The sequence below is a fragment of the Ascidia mentula genome, chromosome 6 (genome assembly GCF_947561715.1).
Source record: "Ascidia mentula chromosome 6, kaAscMent1.1, whole genome shotgun sequence".
NCBI classification, from domain to species: Eukaryota; Metazoa; Chordata; class Ascidiacea; order Phlebobranchia; family Ascidiidae; genus Ascidia; species Ascidia mentula.
Window position 1 is genome coordinate 15073076 of NC_138571.1, and position 10683 is coordinate 15083758.

Genomic DNA, 10683 nt, shown 5'->3' on the forward strand with positions numbered 1-10683 from the left:
TTGGGGATAGTTGTCATGGTTTTGTTCTCAATATTTTCCCATCTGTATTGGAGGTAAGCTTCAGTTGTATAAATTTGCATTGACACAGTTTCTAGTGCACTTTTTTACAATTTTTTGTTGGCCTAATTTAGTACTGTGGTTATATAGTCTTCTATTTTTTGTGGATTTACTTAAATTGTCTCATTGCCTTTTTTATTGCGGTATTCAAAAGTTTTACTAATTTTATTACAACCCAGCAGTAATTAGTAAATACGCAGTGTTGGAGTCATTCGTACGTCATAGTGAGTTAACATAAATCCTACGCATAATCCTACGAAAAGTTACTCACCAATTCACCAACGCGCTTGGAACAATTTAAAGTTACGCCACCTGATATAGCAACACTCATTCTGATAAAATAAATAAGTCTGCTCACAAAGTCCAAATACGGTAGTCTACAGTAAGACCACGCAGAGCAGACTTAGCTTCAGTAATAACAGCCGGCCGAACTCACATGAAACGCTGCAGCATCATCGAAAAAAGTACATTTGGTAAATCGATCTTCAGTCATGCTTATACATCATTATATTGGATCAGACTTATATGTGGATCAAGTTTGGCGAAATCTTTGTGACCTGGTCTATAGTAGTATTTTTATTTTAAATCACTTTCCTTTTCAATGAGATTATTCTCATACAGATTTGCTGGAGAGTAGGCTATTACTGATCGCAATTTTTTCGGGTAAACAGCACAACCTAAAAGAGGTAGTGGGTATATGTAGCAGATGTGTGTTCAACAAATCCTTAGTTGAACAGATATGTCTTACGTGCCCAAAACAATTTTATTGGGGATAGTTGTCATGGTTTTGTTCTCCATATTTTCCCATCTGTATTGGAGGTAAGCTTCAGTTGTATAAATCTGCACTGACACAGTTTCTGGTGCACTTTTTTACAGTTTTTCGCTGGACATATTTATACTACTGTGGTTATATAGTCTTTGTTCGGGCCGAGTATTCGATCGGGCCATGTTTTCAGGCTATGTGCGAAAGTGGCCATGGAAACGTAGTATTAGTTTCAGTTATAGCAGCCGGCCGAACTCCCACGAAACGTTGCAGCATAAATAATACATTTGGTAAATTGATCTTCAGTCAGGATTTTACATCATTAGCCAATATTGGATCAGACTTATATGTGGATCAAGTTTGGCGAAATCTGTGCGACCTTGGTGTGGTAGTATTTTTATTTCACAGCAGGCCACGTTTATTGCGCGTCACGCGCTTGACTGAGCCAATAGGGTGTGAAGGCGCCGTCATCGCCTTTTTCCGCCTCAACACACAGAAAACACGTTCTAAGAAACATTAGAGTTTCCTTTGGGATTGTGCAAGTCACATATGTGATCAGTCATTTGCTTATATTACATCCGCTGTTGATATTATAATATAGTCATAGTTGGTAATTAACACCAGCAGTGAACTTGAAGTAGCTTAGCCAGTTGTACAGCATACTATTAACCTAGCCGTATAGCAGAACCAATTTGCTGGTTTGTCGTGATTTTGTTTGCAGCATCAGCGTATGTTACATATTAAGCCACCAAAGCATATTTGATAAACGTTGAGGTCTGGTACGAGTGGTATTATGATTTGTAGATACCTCTGACACGTTATAGTGGCAAGGCAAACGCCTTGTTTCAATCCAGCGTTTTTTTCATTTTCTAGTTCACCAGGCGAAAAACGTATTTACAAAGTTTAATATGAAGCTGTTGAACTCATGCCTGGTTAGATATGCAACACGTAAAAATCAGTAGTTTTGAGCTTACCGTTAGGCTTGTAGACATCATTGAAAAATATACATTTGGTAAATTGATATTCAGTCAGGTTTATACATCATATGATATTGGAGATAGCTGCAGGTATTTTATCTGGTAATAATTAACGGTTTCTTTATTCTTGTACGTTTACTTGAACCCATTGCAAACTTGGTGAAGAGCCCAAGAAATAATTAATAATTAATGATTACCAGGACTAGACTAAATTATTGCACAATCCTTCAGGATATTTATTATGAGAATATATATATATTTCGCTTTTGTCAGGGCATCATCAGTATTCTAAAAACAACAAATATTGAAAACAAAATTCAAACGCGCACATGTAGACAGTTCGCAGCAGTTAACTTGCAGCAAGCAGAAAAGGAAAAACGCTGTTATGTTTGCAGTTTGCTCTGAAGTGAAATTAGAAGCACCAACGCCCAGGTGGATAAAAACGTTTTGCAGATAAAACAAAAGGTTGTGGATGGAAGTGTAACCAAATGCATAAAATTCGTATTTCAATTTCGTTTCCAATGAGATAAATATTATATTGATTTGCTGGAATAGGCTACTGATCGCAACTTTTTCTGGGTAAACAGCATAACCTAAAAGAGGTGTTGGGTACATGTAGCTAATGTATGTTCAACAAATCCTTAGTTGAACAGATATGTCTTACGTGCCAAAAACAATTTTATTGGGGATAGTTGTCATGGTTTTGTTCTCCATATTTTCCCATCTGTATTGGAGGTAAGCTTCAGTTGTATAAATTTGCACTGACACAGTTTCTAGTGTACTTTTTTGCAGTTTTTCGCTGGACTAATTTAGTACTGTGGGTATACAATCTTATTTTTTTGTGTTAAGAAACTTGTTACAGACTTGGTTTTCAAAGCACTTGTAATAGCACGAGCTTTCTAAAGTTACTACTTGCTTTCTAAGGTGCGTCTATTTGCACAACATTCGTGTATCAACCACTAATTTTAAAAAACATAAGAACATCTTATCTACTGGCAAGCTGCAGACAGGGTGTGTACACGCACTGTTTCGACCTGTGAGGTCTCATCATTGCAGCTGTTGCAGTGGCACTGCGCTAGCTTTTACATTAGCAGGCACACTAGATTCCACTTTGTGGTACCTGTCCGGTCAACGTCGATCTGTTGGGTACCCTATACTGAGTACCAAACAACAGAGACGAACCACTGTGGAGCGCACTATGGCCAAACGGATCTGCTTGGTAACCGATAGCGCTAAAGGCAAAACACCAATGCAATATATGCGATATGAGATTTACTAACACAGTAGATACATCCTGTCTGTAGATTGGCAATATTATTATGGCTTTTTTTGCACATATCTTATCTACTGTGTTAGTAAATCTCATATCGTTCAAAAAAATATCACAAAAACGTCCCTCAATCGACAGCAAAATTATTTTTGATAGATCGCAATGGTCCCTGAAGGGCCCATGGACCCTAGACTGAGACAAAGTACGGCGGGCGTTAAACCTGTGTCTTAAGAGAAAATAATGGGCCGAGAAAAAAGATGACGACAAAAATTTATCCATAATTTCAGGCGAACATATGGTGTTCGTGGGCGACCTTTCATACAATTCCCTTAAAATTTAATGTGCCCTAATGGCCCCAAATTTTATCGGCGTACCGACTGAACCCCCATTTCGTGGGGCCCGGTGAAGGGTTCCGATTTGAGCAAACATTTTAATACGCATTCAAAGCAAAAATTATGATTTGTTTTTAGGATTGACGATGGGACAAAGTTTCGGGTCCCCAATAACAAAGTCCATGAAACCAACAGTACAATTCTCTCACACACAGCAGGTATCATCCACATTGCCATTTACAAAACATGTATTGGATATTTTTTATAGTGAGCTGCATACAGGGCCACTGTATCGACCTAATAGGCCTCACCAGTGCAGCTATGCTGTGACCAACAACGATCTTGTCAGGCAAGCAAGACTGTCATGTCGAAACAGTGGCCTTGTGGCTTGAATAGAACAGTTTTATAGTGAAAAGCAAACTGTATCCTTTTCTGTTGAAAGTTTTGAACAAAACAACATCCAATGACGACCGGGAATTGGTGCTCACGGCTTTGGCTGACTTCGTCCAACGGAGGTTGCACGTACTTCAGGTATTCTTGCTGATAACTAAGTTTGTATGGTAGATGATAAAAGCATTTACCTTGAGACTGAAACCGCCCACGGCACAAGACAAGCTTTGTTTACCGTACAGATTATTTAGGCTGAGCAGCTTCTGTTAAGAGAGATTGACAATGCGTTGTAACAAGATATACTGCCTCTTGTGTTGGCCCCGGTGAACACGTGCTTGAATGGGGCCGGTACTCAGGCGTAATCAGGTCCCGCGGTTCCGCAATTTACCACAAAGACATCCCAAAACACGAAAGGTTATACGAATTGATATTTTGGCCCGGCATTCGTTTCGGGTGCCAAGTTCTTGTGTTTTGGCAGGTCTTTATGGAAAATTGGAACCCCCTTAGAATCCAGGGTCCCAATTTCCTGCCATGTTGCTGACCTTCTGCATATGTTTTTCTTTAAGAACCCGCGGGAATGTTCGCTAGCACGAAAATACATCTGTCGAATCCACGCGACCTGTGGTCTTGGCTGCACCATACACCACATTGCCCCTTGCTTCTTCAACGCTGTTGGGATGAATCGAACTCTGGTCGTTGAACTTGTGAGATTCGAATACGGCACCAAGGACGGCATGAGCCTCGTTTACAAACCGCTGAGCGAAACTTGTCGAAATGTGGACGATCGGGATTCCGGCGTTGACGTAAAAGGTATGAATAATCTTAGGCTGACGTAAAAGGGAATATATATATAATTAACAATAAAAACCCACTATTGGTCATTGATATCACCGTCGGGGTCACCAACACCTTTGCAATGATTTACGATTTATGGCAGTTGTTCTCAATCGTTTTCATGGACCCTTTTAGCAAACATTCAAAGATAAATTATCCCCGCCCCTATTTCATCCAAACGTCCAATTACATTTCAAACGCAATTTCTCCCTCGCAAATACAAAATTCCCCCTTGTGGGTGATTCCCCGTGCTGGAGGACCCCTGATTTAGAGCATTTCTATGTAAGATATCGAATGCTAAATTACGTGCTGCGGTTATTGTTGTGTGTTGTTCATTTCATAGACAAAACTGCAACATTGTCCCAAACTGTTATCCATCATGTCCACGGAAATTACAAGCCTTTTACCCCGTGGACTCCGTTTACAATTCCCGATGTCCTTTTGCAAGCACTGTTGGGAGCACACGATGCCCCAGACCTGTGGTGGATGGGCCAACTTCTCGCATATATTACAAGACTGAACTCTGAAGCACAGCTAACACTCAAAAAGTTGACAGAAAAGCTTGACTTCATTCATCCAATTGTAGGGTAAGAATGCATGTTAATATGTTCCTGTAATATTTTCCTGAAGAGTTTAAAGCGAAACGAAAACTCAAAATCTATAGTTTCATGATTTACTAGAGAACTTCATATTTTATCACGGAAAGAAGAGTTTGATTTCTTTGAATCGCCTGTATAGTCTCTATGGCTCACAGAGACTCAGTAACGGATTAGTACAAAATATGATAAATAGTCGTAAGTCGTCTGTCTGTTTGAAGTTTCTACGTCATATATATTTCGCCTGTATGTGCAAGCATCATCGGTATCGCTTATTCAAATAAAATCAAACCGATGTTGCCTCCACATACAGGCGAAATATATATGTCGCAGAAACTTCAAACAGACAGACGACTTGGGACCATTTATCACAGTTATTACGGAGAGTGCAATTAGGCGCACATTTTTAAAATTGTTAAGTGTTAAGTACATCCCAGTGAGCTGCGTACACAGTGGAATAGTCTTTGCCTGGCTATAGTTGGTCATACATTGCCCTACACAAACTTCGCACCCAGTTGACCAGGCTATGTAATGCCCATTTCTGTTAAACACATTCCAATTGCCTTGTTATGTAGTTGGTCATTGCCTCACAAAACAACTAGTATACAAAGCTGTTGTGTTACCACATACTGTGTGTTACGCATGCATATAAATCAAATAAAAACTGTTGTGTTACCACATACTGTGTGTTACGCATGCATATAAATCAAATAAAAACTGTTGTGTTACCACATACTGTGTGTTACGCATGCATATAAATAAAATAAAAACAGTTGTGTTACCACATACTGTGTGTTACGCATGCATATAAATCAAATAAAAACTGTTGTGTTACCACATACTGTGTGTTACGCATGCATATAAATAAAATAAAAACAGTTGTGTTACCACATACTGTGTGTTACGCATGCATATAAATCAAATAAAAACTGTTGTGTTACCACATACTGTGTGTTACGCATGCATATAAATAAAATAAAAACAGTTGTGTTACCACATACTGTGTGCTACGCATGCATATAAATAAAATAAAAACAGTTGTGTTACCACATACTGTGTGTTACGCATGCATATAAATCAAATAAAAACTGTTGTGTTACCACATACTGTGTGTTACGCATGCATATAAATAAAATAAAAACAGTTGTGTTACCACATACTGTGTGTTACGCATGCATATAAATCAAATAAAAACTGTTGTGTTACCACATACTGTGTGTTACGCATGCATATAAATAAAATAAAAACAGTTGTGTTACCACATACTGTGTGTTACGCATGCATATAAATCAAATAAAAACTGTTGTGTTACCACATACTGTGTGTTACGCATGCATATAAATAAAATAAAAACAGTTGTGTTACCACATACTGTGTGCTACGCATGCATATAAATAAAATAAAAACAGTTGTGTTACCACATACTGTGTGTTACGCATGCATATAAACAAAATAAAAACAGTTGTGTTACCACATACTGTGTGTTACGCATGCATATAAACAAAATAAAAACAGTTGTGTTACCACATACTGTGTGTTACGCATGCATATAAACAAAATAAAAACAGTTGTGTTACCACATACTGTGTGTTACGCATGCATATAAACAAAATAAAAACAGTTGTGTTACCACATACTGTGTGTTACGCATGCATATAAATGAAATAAAAACAGTTGTGTTACCACATACTGTGTGTTACGCATGCATATAAATCAAATAAAAACTGTTGTGTTACCACATACTGTGTGTTACGCATGCATATAAATAAAATAAAAACAGTTGTGTTACCACATACTGTGTGTTACGCATGCATATAAATCAAATAAAAACTGTTGTGTTACCACATACTGTGTGTTACGCATGCATATAAATAAAATAAAAACAGTTGTGTTACCACATACTGTGTGTTACGCATGCATATAAATCAAATAAAAACTGTTGTGTTACCACATACTGTGTGTTACGCATGCATATAAATAAAATAAAAACAGTTGTGTTACCACATACTGTGTGCTACGCATGCATATAAATAAAATAAAAACAGTTGTGTTACCACATACTGTGTGTTACGCATGCATATAAACAAAATAAAAACAGTTGTGTTACCACATACTGTGTGTTACGCATGCATATAAACAAAATAAAAACAGTTGTGTTACCACATACTGTGTGTTACGCATGCATATAAACAAAATAAAAACAGTTGTGTTACCACATACTGTGTGTTACGCATGCATATAAACAAAATAAAAACAGTTGTGTTACCACATACTGTGTGTTACGCATGCATATAAACAAAATAAAAACAGTTGTGTTACCACATACTGTGTGTTACGCATGCATATAAATAAAATAAAAACAGTTGTGTTACCACATAGAGTCCATGTTCGTCGAACAGACAAACTGATCAAAGAGGCCAAAAAATTCGAGTTATCGGAGTACATGAAGCACGTTGAGATGTGGTACGAGGACTATCATAACGGCACTAAGCGCACGGATGTTACAAGACGAGTTTATCTATCAACCGACGAACCGAGCGTGTACCAAGAAGCCTTACAAAAGTATATATCCATAAATTTTCCGCGCAAAAGTTAAGTTGTCTGGGAAACCTCAAGAAAAGCAAGAAACTTTAAATAAGCACGAACGGTTTCTTTCTTATATCGTCGTACTGTTTATATTTTTAGTTGTGCTCTCATGTGCCTAATGCCCAAAGGCTTAACGGACGTATTTTAACAGTTTTGCCTGAAACTAAATTACCCGCTATACTCCTTTATATTTTTTTAATGAACCCTAGAGTTCCGCGGGGTCCATTTTGGGAGTCGCTGGGCTTGCCATAAGCTAAGTAACGCAGACTGATAAGATAAAGAAAATGTTTAATTGGTCATTGCATTTGTTGTAAAGGTACCCAAGATATCAGTTCCTCGTTGCCGTCGACCACGTGGCGAACGCCGGAAAACACCGAAAGTCAAACGACGGTTTGCATGGAATCGCCTTCGACATTGAATTGCTCAGTTCCTGTGATTTTCTCGTCTGCACGTTCAGTTCTAATGTAAGATTAAACAACGTTTTTGATTGGATGTGATCTGTTCATTGGCCTGGGTGATAATGAGATTTTTAATAATAATGAGTCCTTCAGATTCTTACAAAAAAAGGAACTGATGCCGCCTATATAGGGGGGACCTAGATTCCTTCAATTTCCGAAGCATTTGAAGTGCTTTGAATAAGTGGTGCTCACCGGACAATTCCTTGCAGTTTTAGATTTTCAATTCAAATACAAACGACCAGAAAGTCATCATTTTCATAATGTACCCATTTGGGATATGAAATTTCCTACTCTACATTTGGTCGTTTCTAGGTTACCGCGACATCGTAGCCAAAAGGGTCTTAAGTTGGAAGCAGTATCTCGTATACAGCGCTGTTCTTTCGGTGGTGTTTGTTTAGCGATACAGCGCAGTCCTCTTCGGTGGATTTTCGGTGGTGTTTGTTCGGCGATACACTGGTTTCGGCTTGAACAAACAGAAAAAATCATCGTAGCGAAAAGGGTCTTAAGTTGGAAGCAGTATCTCGTATACAGCGCTGTTCTTTCGGTGATGTTTGTTTAGCGATACACTGGTTTCGGCTTGAACAAACAGAAAAATACTTAGTACAACGGTAATCCCCACCGGATAAAAAGGACACTTGCCAAGTTGTTTGATCGTGTGTCTTATCGACGTGATAGCTTTTCAATACCTGGCAATATTATTTGTTTACAGAATACGAAGGCAATATTATTTGTTTACAGTTTCACATCTTCCCGGCCAAATTATGTTATATTGGTAATAACAAACCAAAATTTGAGATTCCGTGCCCGACTGTTGAATAGAGATTGTTGGAAAAACACTTAGCAGTTACTGAAGTACCGCTGTCAAGGAATGTGTGATAGGTCAAAAGAAATCGTAAAAAATTACTGTCGCAGGGTAAATACAATTAGGAAATTCCTTCGCCAACGTTTTTCCCCTAGCAGAACTTGGTCTACAGTTAAAAGCAAATAGTTGTCAACATTGGATAATCATTTTCTTTTATAGGTTGGCCGACTCGCCTACGAACTGATGTTTGCGAAAACGAACGAAAAAGTCAAGGCGGCGTCGTTGGACCGGAAATATTTCTTTGGAGGCTTTAGTCGCCACCTAGTGGCAATTCGAAATAACAGCAAGGGGTCTGATGACGTCATAGACCTTAGCTTTGGTGACGTAATTTACCAAAATTTGAACCTGCGCACCCGCCAAACAGTGAAAATTCAGGGTAATGAGGTAAAAGAATGTCCGTGGCCAGTGCGGTACGAAGGATTTGATTGGCTTAACGGATCACGTGGTCACCCTAGTTCTTCTGCTGCATGCTGCAGTTGGGTGTCGCCCTTTGGAATGGCTTCCCACACGAAACCAGAGTTCTAGAAACAATAATTTACGTGGATCGCTTCGCACCAAGCACTTTGCCTTTTAAAAAAACATAATTTTTTAGGTTAATAAAACATAATTGTTTTAGGTTAACAAAACATGTCAACGTTTTCAACAGTATGGGCCAGCAGTCTCTTTATTATCATAATTGTTTTTCTACTGACTATGCGTAGTTATGCAGTACCAGCATGTAATGGTTACTGGGTATTTTTTTTCATAAGCTTGCTAAACGCATGCAAGCACGACAAGCGTTCGGTTCTCAGTGTGCTGAATAAATGTTAAACCGTTATTTTAATGGCACGCTCCCTGTAGAATGCTGCTGTACCTGATACAACAGACTTCTCATTCATTCAGTGGAGTTCTACTGATTTTGCGTTCCCCAAAACACACAAATTTTGTGGTGCGCTGCCTTGCGGTCGTTGTGTTTGACCTTTTTGGGTTTGAATTTTACTGTGCACTGACTCGTTTGCGATCGTTTTGTCCATAAATATTCCTAGAATGAGGTTTAACGTGTAGCGGTAGTGTTTCATTACTATTTCAATTTTTTCTGGAAAACTCCTGACTTTGAAAAAGGTATATTTGGAAGCTTTGGACAGTAAGAAACAGTTGAGCGCTTCGCCCATACTTCTATCAATAGATTTTTTATTTTTTTTATTAAGCAAGACAATTAAGGTAAAAATATGAAAGGCTTAGTAAATATTCGACACAAAAAGACAAACTGCAAAGGAAAGTATCGAATGCAGTACTGGTGTACTTTTTTTACTGCCCCTTTTTTAATAGCGGAACGGCAAATGGTAAGATTCTTGCGCCGTCTCGTGTCAGTCGTTATTGAGAAATATTAACACATGGTGGTGCTTGGTCTAATCCGGGTACGAAATACAGACGGAGAAAGGCAAGTGATTGGCCGCATTGGTCAAGCGCCCGACCCATATACCAAGAAGAAAACCTAATCGGGATTCGTGGCCACGAAATTCCGGTGGTGAATTCAGGCATGTTCAAAAACAAGGAAACATGTGACATCGGTCATTGT

At 38.6% G+C, this 10683-nt stretch overlaps 1 protein-coding gene across 2 annotated transcripts; it reads left to right on the forward strand.

Annotated features, from left to right (window-relative positions):
* On the forward strand, window positions 1-10035 carry LOC145906500 (alpha-(1,6)-fucosyltransferase-like). Of its 2 annotated transcripts, none has more exons than XM_082993930.1 (8): window positions 1-53; window positions 3538-3617; window positions 3842-3930; window positions 4356-4599; window positions 4967-5210; window positions 7599-7781; window positions 8122-8269; window positions 9285-10035. In XM_082993930.1, exons 1-8 carry the CDS (start codon window positions 16-18, stop codon window positions 9648-9650), a joined length of 1392 nt encoding a protein of 463 aa, XP_082850056.1. In that variant the 5' UTR covers window positions 1-15; the 3' UTR covers window positions 9651-10035. The 2 variants fall into 2 exon arrangements, with proteins under 2 accessions (XP_082850056.1, XP_082850055.1); XM_082993929.1 differs by lacking the exon at window positions 1-53 and adding an exon at window positions 2374-2532.
* The last annotated feature ends 648 nt before the right edge of the window (window positions 10036-10683 follow it).

Excerpts from the sequence above, each read along its gene's own strand:
- LOC145906500 (XM_082993929.1), top strand. The coding sequence starts at position 2,453 with ATGTCTTACGTGCCAAAAACAATTTTATTGGGGATAGTTGTCATGGTT. Across the intron at positions 4,600-4,966 it reads TTCCGGCGTTGACGTAAAAG|ACAAAACTGCAACATTGTCC; the intron begins GTATGAATAATC and ends TTCATTTCATAG. Across the intron at positions 5,211-7,598 it reads TTCATTCATCCAATTGTAGG|AGTCCATGTTCGTCGAACAG; the intron begins GTAAGAATGCAT and ends GTTACCACATAG.